The sequence below is a fragment of the Tiliqua scincoides genome, chromosome 1 (genome assembly GCF_035046505.1).
Source record: "Tiliqua scincoides isolate rTilSci1 chromosome 1, rTilSci1.hap2, whole genome shotgun sequence".
Lineage (NCBI taxonomy): Eukaryota > Metazoa > Chordata > Lepidosauria > Squamata > Scincidae > Tiliqua > Tiliqua scincoides.
In genome coordinates, this window is record NC_089821.1 from 277,263,406 (window position 1) to 277,278,366 (window position 14,961).

Here is a 14,961-nt window from a genome sequence, read left to right on the forward strand (position 1 = left end):
TCATGAAATCCTCTGTCTTTGCTGGAGAGAAGGTGGAGTACCTCAAGACATGAGGGATGCAAACATCATCACGCTGTACAAGAACAAAGGTGACAGGGGTGACTGCAACAACTACCGCAGCATCTCTCTCCTTAGCATTGTAGGAAAGCTGTTTGCCTGAGTTGCACTAAAGAGGCTCCAGGTACTTGCAGAGAGCGTCTATCCAGAATCGCAGTGCGGCTTCTGAGCCAACAGGTCCACCACTGATATGGTATTCTCCCTTAGACAACTGCAGGAGAAATGTAGGGAACAACCACAGCCATTCTTTATAGCCTTCATAGATCTCATGAAGGCTTTCGACCTGGTCAGCAGAGACGGCCTCTTCAAGATTCTCCCCAAGATCGGATGTCCACCCAGGCTCCTCAGCATCATCAGATCTTTCCACAAGGACATGAACGGCACTGTTGTCTTCGATGGCTCCACATCAGACCCCTTTGACATCCGAAGCGGAGTGAAGCAGGGCTGTGTTCTTGCGCCAACCTTGTTTGGGATTTTCTTCACTGTCCTGCTGAAGCATGCATTTGGAACTGCAACAGAAGACATCTGTCTCTGGACCACATCAGACGGAAAGCTCTTCAACCTCTCCAGACTGAGAGCAAAGTCCAAAGTCCAGCTGAAATGTCTGCGTGACTTCCTCTTTGCTGACGATGCAGCTATCACTACCCACTCTGCCAAAGATCTCCAGCAGCTCATGGATCGTTTTAGCAAGGCCTGCCAAGATTTTGGACTGACAATCAGCCTGAAGAAAACACAGGTCATGGTTCAGGATGTGGACTCACCTCCCTGCATTACAATCTCTGCGCATGAACTGGAGGTAGTCCGTGACTTTGTGTACTTTGGCTCAACGATCTCTGACACTCTTTCTCTTGATACCGAGCTAAACAAGCACATTGGTAAAGCAGCTACCACGTTTTTCAGACACACAAAGAGAGTCTGGTCCAACAAGAAGCTGACGGAACATACCAAGATCCAGGTCTACAGAGCTTGCGTCCTGAGTACACTTCTGTACTGCAGCGAGTCATGGACTCTTCGCTCACACCAGGAGAGGAAACTGAGCGCTTTCCACATGCACTGCCTCCGACGCATTCTTGGCATCACCTGGCAGGACAAAGTTCCAAACAACACAGTCCTGGAACGAGCTGGAATCCCTAGCATGTATTCACTGCTGAAACAGAGACGCCTGCGTTGGCTTGGTCATGTCGTGAGAATGGATGATGGCCGGATCCCAAAGGATCTCCTCTATGGAGAACTCGTGCAAGGAAAGCGCCCTACAGGTAGACCACAGCTGTGATACAAGGACATCTGCAAGAGGGATCTGAAGGCCTTAGGGATGGACCTCAACAAGTGGGAAACCCTGGCCTCTGAGCGGCCCGCTTGGAGGCAGGCTGTGCAGCATGGCCTTTCCCAGTTTGAAGAGACACTTGGCCAACAGTCTGAGGCTAAGAGGCAAAGAAGGAAGGCCCATATCCAGGGAGACAGACCAGGGACAGACTGCACTTGCTCCCAGTGTGGAAGAGATTGTCACTCCCGGATTGGCCTTTTCAGCCACACTAGACGCTGTGCCAGAACCACCTTTCAGAGCGCGATACCATAGTCTTTCGAGACTGAAGGTTGCCAATATACATAATAGCAGAAAAAGGCAGGCCGTGCTCCAGAATGCATGGCCTGGAAGGGAGGTAGCTAGTTGGCTGTGAAAGCCCCACCAATAGCTAGTTTTCTGGTCATCAATTCATGTATGAACCAGTGATTGAAAACCTACACAGTAAAAAAGCTGAATTGTAGCCTGGGAAGGAGGGTCCCATTCTGGTGTTTCCAAAAACAGACCTGCTTTGCAAGCATTTGCAAAAGGGAACCAGGCTGCAGCAGAAGGAGGGAGACTAAAAGGTTAACATTGTTGTTGTAGAAAGGATCTCTGCCCTGCCTGCCTGGTGACTGCCTGCCCCTTGAGAAACTTGAGCCTGCCTGTCTGCCTCTTGAGAAAGGAAACTGTTCAGACTTGAAAGGTTCTGCCCTCTGATTGACTCGAAGATCAGGCAAAGTGAGAACTGGAGCTTGATTACTTGGCAGAAATGTCATGTACTATACCTAAGTATCTACTGTAACTGTGTTTTTGTGTGTGCAGGGGGTTAGTGTGGCCCTGATAGTTCCAGTTTTTGTCTCAGTGGTCTGAGAGCTCCTAAAGATTGGGAACCACTGCCCTATACACAATCTAAACCTATTCATCTCCCCCTTCACTCATACACAACCAGTACTGTCTACACTAGGACACCATGCGCAAACCTGAACTGGACCTGCCAGACCATGAAGAAAGGGAGGGCTGAGCTTAAGGCTTCCAGGCCAAAGAACCCCATAGACTGTGGAGAACTTTTTAAGTTGTCAGGGTGCAGCAGGGACATGTGGAAGCAGGGTCTTACCACCAGAGTCCTTCAAAAAGCAGCACCGCTATGTGAGGCACCCACAACCCATGTGCATAGCGCATGGGAGCCTCACAGGGCAGCGGCGCTTTTCAAAGGACTCCCGTGGGGAGGCTGAGTCTCACCTGCCTCCCCACACATTCCTGGGGTGCGGCAGAGGGTTGTTCCCTGGAGGGGCCTCAAAGTCCTTGCAGTGGGGACGGGGATGCTCCTGGTGGGAGCCTGCTGACCACCTTGGGGTGCTCGCCCCACTGCCCTCGGGTGCTCTCCAGCTACACCTCTCCGCACTTGCACCCAGCCTCCCTCTGGAGTCTCAGATCACCTCTCCTTCTGGCCCCACCCGGCCGTCCTCTTTCCTCATTCCTCACCGTCGACCCGCCTGCTCTCCAGGGGAGCGGCCGGAGCTCTTGCGTGCCGGCGCCCGAGAGAGCCTCGCCCCGCGAAAGCGCGAGTTGGCTCAGCCCCTGCCCACTTGGCGAGCCCGTGGACGGGCAGCCCGAGCCCGCCTTCGCCGGCGTCCTTCCGTTGCACCCAAGCTGAGGGCACTCACCCTCTCGCCCTTCCCTGCCAGTGGGCGCGACGCCTCGCCTCTCTGATCCAGCGCAGCTGTGTCATCCTCACCAAGGAGATCCGTGGGACCCACTTCTGAGAAGGAGAATCTGTCAGGACCCACCGGAAGTGATGTCATCAAGGAGGAACATTTTTAACAATCTAGGTGGCAATCCTACCCACGTTTACCCAGGAATAAGTCCCATTGACTATCATTGTTAAAGTATACGGAGTAGCCTGTTAAAAGTACAGAACTGTAACATTTCCCCAAATGCAGTCACATACCTTGGTAGTATCAAGTTTAATATATTAAAAATACAATATTGAAAGGAATGGGGACCCACCTGAAATTGGATCGTGACCCACCTAGTGGGTCCCAACCCACAGTTAGAGAAACACTGACATACAGGTTCCATGTTCAGAGGCAGTCTACCCCTAAAGATGCACTTTTTCAACAGATGCTCCTCTTATATGTAGCAGGGAGGGAAGGCTTCCTGTTCCTCTTGGCCCCAGCATGGCAACTTTCCTAATGGCTGTTTGCTGATGTTCCTTCCGTGTCTTTTTAGATTGTGAGCCCTTCTGGGGCAGGGAACCATTTTCTTCTTTGATTTTCTCCATAAACAGCTTTGTGAACTTTTTTTCTTGAAAAGCGGTATATTAATAATATAGATGCTTGTAACAAACAGCAGGGAAAGGTTTCTCTGGCTGCATGTTGTTAAGAAATCATATGATGGGCTATGTAGATTGCACCTAACAGCTTGTTTTTCATTTTATTTATTTTTACCCATTTAAGATAAAATAAAACTAAAATTAACAGATGCTTATTTTAGTTGATCAAATATCTGGTTTCAAACCAATTAACACCCCAATCCTATCCAGTTTCAGCCCTATCCACACTTTCCTGGGAGTAAGCCCCATTGACTCCAATGGGACTCAGAAGTGAGTAGACATGCATAGGATTGGGCTGAAAATTGACTAAGGCTGAAATCCTGTCCACACTTACATTGGACTAAACTCCATTGAAGATGCTTCAAAGGATGCATGCATTTAACTGCACTGTAATTAATTAATTAAAGGAAAACATGTTGAATGTAAATCTTTATCAAATGTGGGAATATAGACTAAGCTCCACAACTGGAACATGCCTAACTGCCTTGAGAAATAAACAAGTTCAGCACCCATTTGTATTGTAGGAGATCCAAATGCAGATAGTGTATTGACTTGTTTCAGCTGCCTGAAGCTCTTAATATTCACCCTAAAAGGCTAAATATGTCCAGCTGGGGTAGAACAACAGGAAGCCCTAATGTGGTGTGTGTGTGTATTTTCATCAAATCTGGTACAGAGAAGAACTGGTCAATGAGTTTCTGGAAGCCATGGTTTGTTGGCAGCCTCACTCATTAATTGCAATTACAGGTTTAGATCAGTCATTAATTATAGTTTTCCACCTGAATTTCAAACCTTGCCAAGGGGATTCAAAGATTGGTTTTGTCATTCACAATCAAGGAGGTATAGGGTGAAATGCATGATAATTAAATGCTCTTTAGAATGCCATTTGCAGTTTTGGTTGCTCTCAGATAAAAAAGACTTCATTATTATTTATATTTTAAAAACCTCATTAAGGGTTTTAATGGCTGCTCTGTTTTTACAGGAGTTGGTCTAGGCTTGGGAAACTGGATGTCCCTCTTCAAAAGAGGGAGGCAAAAGTGTTGTATGTCCCATCAAACTGCTTTTCTCCACCACCACCAGGCCTGGGCAAACTGAAGGGGTTTCCTCAGGCAGCTGATCTGTCAGGGGTGCCCATCTCTGTCTGCCTACTTGCCTCCAATGCTCCTCCTTTCCTACCCACTCCCTGGATTGGAAAAGGACCAGGGGGACAAAAAGGAAATGAGGTGTGGAGAGCTAAGTGAGGACATCCAAGTTATCACATCACTGGGGGGGGGGAGGGAAGAGGCAGTATTTGCTGTGGTGACTCAGGCTTTGGGAGGTTTTGGGCCAACCCTGAGCACACAAGGCCTGCAAAGTGACTGCTGCCCACCAAACATGAATGGGGGCCCACTAACTGGAAGCACAACAGATTTCCTTTCCCTGTTGCCTGCTTTGAGTCATCATACACTGCAGATGAATGAAGTGGCTAGCTATCCAGAAGCAATAGATGTTTCCTGTTTCTGTGCCTTTAACTGCAGCTTGATCTTCAGAATTTGGCAAAGCTTTTTAAAGCATGGAGATAAGCATTATCATGCAACTGTCTGAAGACCAGGGTAGTGTGGCAAGCACAGAAACAGGGACCAGTAAAAATGTCAGAAGCCCTACTGATGGTTTGCATTTACTTTGGTGGATTGTTAAGTATTGCAGTCCTGGTATATATATATTGCAGGCTTTATTCAGTACTGATGGCAGACAATGAAGAGAAGGCTGAGCTTTGATGCATGTCAACTTCTTTGCTTGACCAATTCTGCCAATGAACCCTGTCATGCAATGAAACTGGTGCCGCTGATCCTGCTTAGACTCCCCCTCTCCCAATCCAGCTCTTCTTCACAAAGAGCAGGGAAGCCTGAGAGAATTTGGGTTCTTTACCAAGTGACGATCATGCTACTTTGAGAGGAAGAAAATCAGATTTTATCAACAGCAACAAAAAAAAAAAAATAGAGTGACAGAAAAAGCAATTAAATTAAAACTGGCCTGCCACAGGCAGTCATGAAATGGTTCCTGGGCCTCTGCAGACTCCACCAGCAGTGAGCACTGCCATCCCAAAGGCCAGTGATTCTCTTCTATGCAGTCTTTCAGAAACCTTTTCTGATTCCATTTCGTGATAGCCAAAGTATCTTCTAGATTTTGAGGGGAATACTGTCCTCAGTTTGGAAGGCCAGCACTACCTGTGCAATATGCAAGTTCATGTAGGCTGGCAGAGCCCTTCCAGGGCTATTGTCAGAAATGATGGTGAGGGAAATCAATTTTGACTATTACTTGTGGAGGGGTGAAAAGCTGAGACTCCAGTCTACCCCAGCCCATAGCCAGCAGCCCAGTCTAAGGGCCACAGATGCTGCTCATCCAGACCCCTTTTGCTTCTGGGGTTGGCAACTGGACAGATATCACTGCCTAGGGAGCAGTGGCAGACTTCCCCAGCCCTGCGCCCTGGGGCAAAGGTCTGAGATGGCACCCCCCCAAGGGATGCTGCCACTCCCCACATGCAAATCCACCTCCCCCTCCCCCTCACTTACCTACCTGTCGGGGAAGCCACACTGAGGTTCCCTGACACTTTAAACAGTGCTTTCGGTAAATCAGAAGCACAGTTTCCAACCCCATCTTGGAAAGCCTTGGAAAGGCTTCTGTGGGGTCCTAAAGCTCCGTGCTTGGGGAATTTGCCCCATGAGTCTATGAGAGGTCTGCCATTGCCGGGAGGCAGATTACCCACAGAAGCTGCAAGTTGCCAGTCTCTACACTAAGTACGGGTAGTCAATAAGTCATCAGTTCTCCTTTTGTTTTGCTTCACTGCTCTTCTCCCCCCCCTCCCTCCAAACTATGGGCAGGTTTGCACATGCATGTCCATCCCAGTTTCTCAGCATTTCATAAATGGATTAGATCAGTGTGTGAAAAAAAGCCTCCACTTAAAAAAATCTCATTGTGGACATTGTGGTTTAGGTTACTTTGAGAAACATGGCAGTTCCCCCTGAGGACTTGGGTCTCTGATGGCTCATTCACACATGCAGAGTCAATGTTGGTGCCAGCCTGGAGGCTCGCAGGGCACAAGCTCTGTTGGGGATCTACTTTATATGTGTGTGCAGGCCAGCTACTCCACCCCCCTTCAGCTGCCCAGGAACCAGATAGGACACAAATGCTGCTTCCCTTTTGCCTTGAGACTCTGCTGCCAGCTGCTGCCAAGGAGTTGAAAGGAGAGTTCTCCTTCGCTTCCCAGCTGCAGCAGCAGCAGCACCAAGGAGAATTCTCCTCCACTGTGATGGCTGCTTGAACCAAAATCATTCAGTAGGCATTTCTTGGCTTCCCAGGTGACAGAAATGAGAAAAGCTTACACAGGTGTCAGTCTTTCCCAAGTACAGCCCATTGTAAAATTACCCAATATTCTGGCCCCAATGTTGCATCCAGGCTGAGCATTTAGCACTTTAAAAATAGCTAGTACCCAGAAGGAGATCTACAGCTGATGCTCTCCTTCCCAGCATTTAATAAGCCACAGGACACCTACAGGGTGATGAGGGAGAAAGAAGCTGCAGGTACATGGAGCATAGCTGAGCATTGGCATGAACCCTGCCAGGAGTGTGGGGCCTCAGTCTGAGCATTGGCATGAACCCTGCCAGGAGTGTGGGGCCTCAGTCTGTGCCCAGCCAGGCCTGACACATGACACCAGATCTATGCATAGTAATGGACATGCATGCATGAGCCAACTGTCTGGAAAACCCATTGATGCAGCCAAAGCCTGTGCTCAAGACAACTGTGGAGCTAGCTCAGTTCCATGGAAGGTCAGAGCCTTTGGGCCCAGCAAGGTGATAGTTGGTTTGACCTGATCAGGAAATGCATAGATTGAAAATGTCAACAAAGGTGCTGCAGCATCACTGTTCAAGGTATCAGTCAGATATATTTCTATGAATTCATTTGGAGATTCTGCTGGCTTTGTATAAGGTGGTTGGGTTTCAGGACCATGAAGAAGCCATGGATTTAAATCACTTTTGGTTGTTCTCAGCTTAGTGTGATCTTCTTGGGAGTTGATAAAAGGTAACCCCACCTTGAGAAAAGTCACCTTGATAGCTTTATTTGAAATGGCTGTATTAAAATCGGGTCCACCCCCCTCAGGAAAGTGGTCAGAGAAGCAAAACAAACAACTCAGCATTGCTTGATTGTTGGATGTTGTCTTTGTATCCTGAGCCCACAAGTCTGAAGGTGATGAAAAGCGGAAGATGGTTACGCTGTGATGATATCTCCATGATTTTCACCTGTGACCAGGGCATTCCAGGACTCTTGCTTGGAGATAGGCTGGGGAGACTGACTAATGGTCGGCTGGTAACCCTGTGGAGAAAGTTTTAGGGCTGCGATGGCAGAGTGAAGAGTGGATCCCTGCCCAGACATTGCAGCCACTGAGAATGCCTGGAGAGAGGAAAGAGAGAAAATGACAATGATTCTTAGCAGAAGAGCAGGATAAAAATTACGAGGGCTTCTTCTTCTTATGTGCAAGACTTTACATTTGTCTTATTGTATTTCATCTTGCTAGTAAGGGCCCAATCATCAAGGACGGGTCTCCAAACTTTTTGGTATGAGGGCCATATCATATATCTGACACAATGTCAAGGGCCAGAAAATAAATGAATAATAAACACATGGAAAACCGATGATTGAATACAATAAGTGGGTAGGGGTGGAAGGAGGAGTGGGGCAGAGGGCTAAAATGATTTGCACAGAAAGAGGAGGGAATGGATTTTGAAAAAGGATTGGGGGTAAATAGACAGCAAAAATGATTTGTGTAGGAAAAGGGGGCAATGGATTTTTAAAAAGCATCAAGCAACCTTCAATGCAAATCTCAAACTTTTTTGTCTCAGTTTCTGCTCTGTTTTAACTTTAAATAACATAATATTTATATTTATATTCCAGGTCTCCCAGCATCATATCTCATTCAGCCATTAGAGGTGCTGAATGTAATGGAAAAATTTCTTTCCCTTACATTGCATTACATTCAGCACCTCTAGTGGCTGAATGAAGTATATATCCAGAATTTTCTCCTGAGTTATTTTTATCCCGGAGAGGCTGGGGAACCTCTGAGGCCACATAAAATCCTCCTGGGCTAGATTTGGTCCCGGGGCTGGGGTTTGGAGACCCCTGATCAAGGGCATCAAGATCATTCTGAATCCTGATTTGGTCTTCCAAGGTATTGTCTATTTCTACCCCCTGCAAGATTAATCTTGTGGCATTCAATCAGGTAATGAAAAGCTACATGTGTGTATTTCGGTCTACAGTCTGCCAACACTATGAAATATTGCCCTAAAGACAGCTTGTCCACCATCCCTGAAATTTGCATCCTGAAATGAAGGACGGTGGGCCCTGTGGCTAGCTGGAGCCTTCTGGAAGAGGTCCACCACTGCTTCTACCACCTGATGGGGAGAGGCCCAGTGGTCTGTGAGCCTTGAGGATAAAAGGGGGAAGACCAAGCTTGGGTTCATTCACTATTTTCAGGTCTTCTCCGTAGGACACTGCAAGATTATATTAGATTAATGGCCCAATCCAATATCCTACCAGTCCTTATGTGCAGCCATCAGCGCATGCACTGCAAGGTATGGTGGGGAAGTGGTGACAAGATGGCCAGTGAGAGGTAAGTACTTTTTTTATTTACCTCCCAATAGGACACCTGGTCACCTGTGGGTCCCCTTGGATCCAAGCCAGCTATTTTGATGGCGTATGTCTGAGGAGAGAAAGGGGGCAGGTCAGAACTGGAAAAGGAGGATAGTTCACACTGCTGTTGCTGGGATCCATCCCCTCTCTCACCTACCCAGTTTCTCTCTCAAACCACCACAAACCTCCCTTGAACTACCCATAGCATGCCCCCCCACGGTACCTGCTCCAGTGCAGCATGGGTGGGCTGCAGACGCACGGAGCCTCGGCTATTCATGCAGGCAGCTCTGGAGCACCTGGTTGCAGTGTGCCTTTTCACCCATCATAGATAGACTTACAACAGCAGCTAGTAAGATCTGCTGCTGTAATTGGGGGTGCAGGGGTAAGATTGGGCCGTATCTGTCTGAAAACATTTGGACCATTTGAATCACTGAAAACATTAAGGTGTCTTAGCTTATGAGTGAACTGTTGGTCCACTGACCACTTTTAAATGCCTGCTGGGATTCTTGCTGGACTGATGAACTAAAATGATGACTAAATGATGATGACTACATTATGACTAAAATGATGAACTAAAATGAACCATGTTCTTGCCCAGCAAGGCAGATGCATTAAGGAAGAGCTGCATACTTGGGATCACTTAAAGTGGTTTGATTACCCATGAACAGTTTAAAGATCCCAAATTTGCTTTGCAACCTGAAAAGATGTCAATGGACCACAGGAGATTTTATTAAACAGTAGACTAGAAAAGGCTGAGGTTTTAGTCTGTCTGATGGAGTTTTTGAGGGGACAACAAAGGGGAAAACCCACATATCAGCTGCTCAAGGGAAGAGCTGAATGCAAATACAAATTAACAACTTTTGGAGCGATTCTGTCTTTCATCCATCTCTGTAATCTCAGCAGCCTTGACAATCTTCTTCTGTAATTGTCGCTTCCTCACCTGAGGAATGGGGCTTAGGTGCCCATAATGAGATGAGATCCCTGGTTCTGTCTTGATGGGGCGCATTTCTTCAGTGGCAGTGGTGGTGGTTGTGCTGGTGCAAGTAGCAGAGCTAATGGCTGAGGGAAGGCTTTCATTACTAGATGGTCCTGGATGTGGAAGAGGAAAAGAAAACCAAAGTCTTAGCCAAGACTTCCTGAGCTTATGTGGTGGGCAGGTGCTGGGTCTTACATATTTCCTTGGTGACTCCCCACCATGATCACTGTTACCAGAGGTAAACATGACTGAGAAGAAAGCCACATGCTGCTGTCACACAGGTGCCCTGCTGCGCATACACAAGGAGCAGAAAGACTTCCTCAGAGTTGAAGCAGGGGAGAAAAGTCAAAGGAAGAGAAGAAACAATTGAGGGGCCCACATAAGCAGACCAGGAGACCCAGAAAGACCCCACAACCAGCCCCCAAACAGGATCCACACAGGTAGATCCTGCCTATACTGGGCAATGGATGGGGGGGGGCTGCATCAGAGTGTCTGAAATCTAATAAATTAAATTAGGAAAATAGGAAATGGAAGCTCTGCAAGTAAATTCAGGGAAGCAGTAAGAGCATTTGATTAAGAATTCCACCTCCCCCAGAGGAAGATGTCTGTGATGTAACGCATTGTAATAAGCACCTTCCTTATGAGGAAAGACTGAGAGTGAATATTGTCTTGGGGGAAGGGGAGGCAACCAAATGGAAACGCAGTAGAGCTTTATGCTTAGTGTGGAGAGATTGGGATGGAGAAGTATTCTCTCTCCCTCTGGTAGCACAGCTGGTCCTCTTTATGAATTTGGAACCCACAAATTTAACCCACCATGGGTTCCAAACCCATGGGAGAACACACAGAGGATTTCCCATATGCAACCAGAGATTGTGTCTGGGAGGTCTTCTGAGTTGTGGGGAGGTTGCACACAGCCTCCCTGCGACTCAGAAAAGAGGTCAGGCAGCTTATGTGATTATCTGAGGTTTTCTGCATTTGTGGAAATTCTGGGAATGGAACCCCCATGGATACCAAGTACTGACCAGTGAAACTGACTAGCGGTAGACTTGGGAGAAACAGAATAAAAGTCCTTCTTCTTGGAAGATACAGTTAACTTACAGAACTCACTTCCACAAGATGTGGAGATGGTCATTGGCTTGGGTAGGTTAGAGGAATTTAGAGGGGGGTTAGAGGAATTCATGGAGAAGTAGAAGCTTAGCCTTGGCTAGTGGTCATGATGGCTACATGGACCCTCCAGGTTCCAGGCACAAGTGGCTGGAGGTGATAGCGGATGAGGGTCTTGCCTTCATGCCCTGCCTGTGGGCTTCCAGGAGGCATCTGGTTGGCCACCACAGGAAAAAGGATGCTGGACTAGATGAGCCTTGGATCCAGCAAAACTCTTGCATGTCCTTATGTAACCACAGTCTACATTCAGCAGTTTGTTATGGAAAGAACAGTGCAGTTAAACTGCGGTTCTTCGATTGACATTCAAAATTTAGATTTTTAAAGCCTCAAAACTTTTTTCTTTGCTTTTTCCTATCCAATATGTTTTGTCTCTGCTGTTTGTATTTTATATTTCTTCCTGTCCGATCCTATGGGCTTTTTACACTACCAGAACAAGGGTTTAAAACAGCTTTAGAATAGAAAAATGTCAGTAAGTGCAGCCGGGCTGCCGTCGCAAGCACCAAATGGCCAGGGCCATGCAAAGAGTGACACTGGAGTCCTGCCAATAACAGTAATACTGTGCAGAGGTCAGGAGGGAGGCAGGGAGGGGTGGAACAATGCAGGGGGTGGCTGGAACAGGGAGGTCACAGGGGCAGGGTAGAGGGCAGATTGGTTCTGGGAAGGGGGCAGGTTCAACAGTAGTAGCATCAGCTGAATCCTAACCCCCTTCCCAGGCCTGATCCACCTGCACCAGAGTGATATCACTGGCACAGGTCCAAGTTGACCCATGCTAGCAGCAGGGGCTTACCCTGGGGGAAGGGAACAAAGAGGTCTCAATATACCAAAACTCCCCAATGGGATACCATGGACACCATGTTGGCAGTGCTGCATCACCACAACTCCATGATGTTGTGGAGCCCAAGTAGAATTGGGCTGCCTGACTTCTTATATTTAGGTACGCCATGTATTATTGCTATCCTGCTGCATTTTTTTTGTATTTATGTTTTATCCTTTTATTGTTTTAGGGCACAATCCTAACCAGGTCTACTCAGAAGTAAGTCCTATTTTCTTCAGTGGGGCTTACTCTCAGGAAAGTGTGGTTAGGATTGCAGCCTTAATTTATTTTTATTGTAAGCTGCCTTGAGTGCACTATATTGTAAGCAGAAAGTTAGGCTATAAATGCTTAAATAAAAATTAATTGATTGACTGATTGATATAGGCACCAAAATATCCTTATTTCCTGATTATGCAAATCTTGGGATGGAAATAAAACACAGATGGAAGTACCACAGCATGATTTTGAAATGTCTTTGTACTCACCAGCAGTTGTCTTGGATTTGTTTACATTCTTTGGTTTACGCTTTCTAGTTTGGATCCCCTCTTTTCTCATTGCTAAGGGCCTTGGAACCTAGGAACATGTATGACAGAGCAAAGCTTTATGGCATGCAGGAGAATCCCCCCCCCCTTTTCCTGACATAAGCCTCAGCACAGGGAGCAGAATCCCTGAACATACCAGCTTTCACCTAAGTAGGAGGGTCACTGCAAGCAAGGACAATGTTCAAAAATCCTTCTGTTGACCCTGAATCTTAAACTGGGTTGTGAATTAAGCTATTTGTTTCATGTTAGGGACTCACATCTGGCCTGGCCTATAGACTAGGCAGCACATCATATTTTTTCATGTGCTCTGTGGACGGCATTATACACCAGATGGTCTCAAACCAACAGCCTGTTTCTTTCCACTGTCACAGTCTTGAAGATAAGGTGTAACTGGGTGATCAGCAACTCTCTGATTGTCTCTTCTTTCCCCCCATGTGCCACTGCAACAACTTCCTTAGACTCAGGAGCCACAAGGAACGAAGGGTTCAATCCTATCCAACTTTATAGTGCCGATATAAGACAGCAATAATTCCCTTGAGAAGACCTCCATGACTACCTCCCCCACCTCCGGACGCAGCGCATGCTCCATTGGCCCGGCTACATCAGCACAGGAAAGTTGGATAGGATGGACCCTAACTTCTTAACTTGCACTTGCATAAGGAGCCAAGCACAGAGAGTGGTTCTCTGACATGGCATAGACCACTCACTCACCCATGTTCCAGTCTGAGTGTTGTGAGTTGGCTCTGTTTCGTGTTGCTTCTCTTACTTACCCCATGGAGCTTCATGTACAAGCCACAGGCATTGCAGACTGGTTCTCCTTCAGCATTCCGGCGCCATAAGGTGGTTGTAGATGTCTGGCAGTTAGCACAAGAGAGCCCAACCCGACGGGAGGCCGACTGAGGGAACAAGGGTCCAAAACAAGAACAAATGCCTGTTAACTCACAGATGGTCTAAGGCAAATCACTTTCTCATACAGCATGATCCTATATATATATATCCTATATCTAACCCCTGCTAACTGGGTAAGAGGCACTTTTTAATTGGGTGCTCTTCTTTTATTTAGCAGGGGGAGAGTAACTGGACCTCCTCACCCCAGTACTGTCTTTTCTAGTGGCTGTTAGCTGGTGTTCTTTTGCATCCTTTTAGATTGTGAGCTCTTTTGGGACAGGGAGCCATTAGTTATTTGATTTTTCTCTGTAAACCGCTTTGTGAACTTTCCATTGAAAAGCAGTATATAAATACTGTTGTTAATAATAATAATAATAATAATAATAATAATAATAATAATAATAATAATAATAATAATAATAATAAATATGTACACTCAGAAGGAAGTCTTGGTTAAGATCACAGTCTTAATCTCAGCTCCGTATCTGCAAAATGTCAATAAGTACTCAGGCTGTATCTGTTTCATATGGCTATTAGCATAGATTCCTACATCCTGAATGCTCCCATTTCAAGCAAACAAATATGAGGAGATTTGGACTTACTGTGAATCCCCCTTCTCGGGGGTCTCCATGGCAGAGTCAGTCGTTGGCATCTGGATAGCTCCTCCCTTTCAGATAGGCAGGTCAGGTTGAAAGTTTTCCTGAGGCTGCCTCAATTTCCCAGAATGTCCAAGAATCAAAGGCCCCTTCCCAGGTGGGAATGGTTCAGGATAGTTGCTCACAGAGAAAACCGCCAGTCCGCGTATGTCCTGCTGCAAATGTGTGTGCAATGGCTCCAGTGGTAGAGGACTCAGTGACTGGGACTCTGCACTTGATGATAGGAGCAGCAGCTAAGAAACTACAAGGCTCTAAGTGAACAGGTTTAGTAAGGGCCCCTCTGTCCAAACTACACTCTCTGATGACTCCTCCATCCTCCCTCCCACTTCACTCTTCCAAAATCCCTTTTTTTTTTTTACCCACACACTTCAGGCTGCGAGGGCAGGAGACTGACCCTGCCATGAAGACCACTGAGAAGGGGGATTAAGTCCAAATCTCCCCATTCTCTGGTGGGATCTCCTTGGCAGGGTCAGTTCTTGGCATCTGGGATATGCTCAAGCCATTGCTCATCAAGGGTGGGAGCTGCCAGAAGCATGTGAGACCATGTTTTGCAAGATGCACCTGGCGAAGGCTGCATTCCCCAAGGCAA

General features: G+C 47.0%; 1 protein-coding gene across 3 annotated transcripts in view; it reads right to left on the reverse strand.

Moving 5' to 3' along the window:
- Nucleotides 1-5,595: 5,595 nt before the first annotated feature.
- The window catches only part of GATA4 (GATA binding protein 4), a 46,625-nt gene continuing 37,259 nt past the window's right edge, over nt 5,596-14,961 (reverse strand). For all 3 annotated transcript variants that reach the window (XM_066626420.1, XM_066626428.1, XM_066626436.1), the window contains 4 exons: nt 13,599-13,724; nt 12,772-12,859; nt 10,273-10,421; nt 5,596-8,096 (listed from right to left, as the gene is read on the reverse strand). In XM_066626420.1, coding sequence (XP_066482517.1) covers nt 7,914-8,096; nt 10,273-10,421; nt 12,772-12,859; nt 13,599-13,724 — 546 coding nt within the window. In that variant the 3' untranslated portion in view covers nt 5,596-7,913. The remainder of the gene's footprint in view (nt 8,097-10,272; nt 10,422-12,771; nt 12,860-13,598; nt 13,725-14,961) is intronic.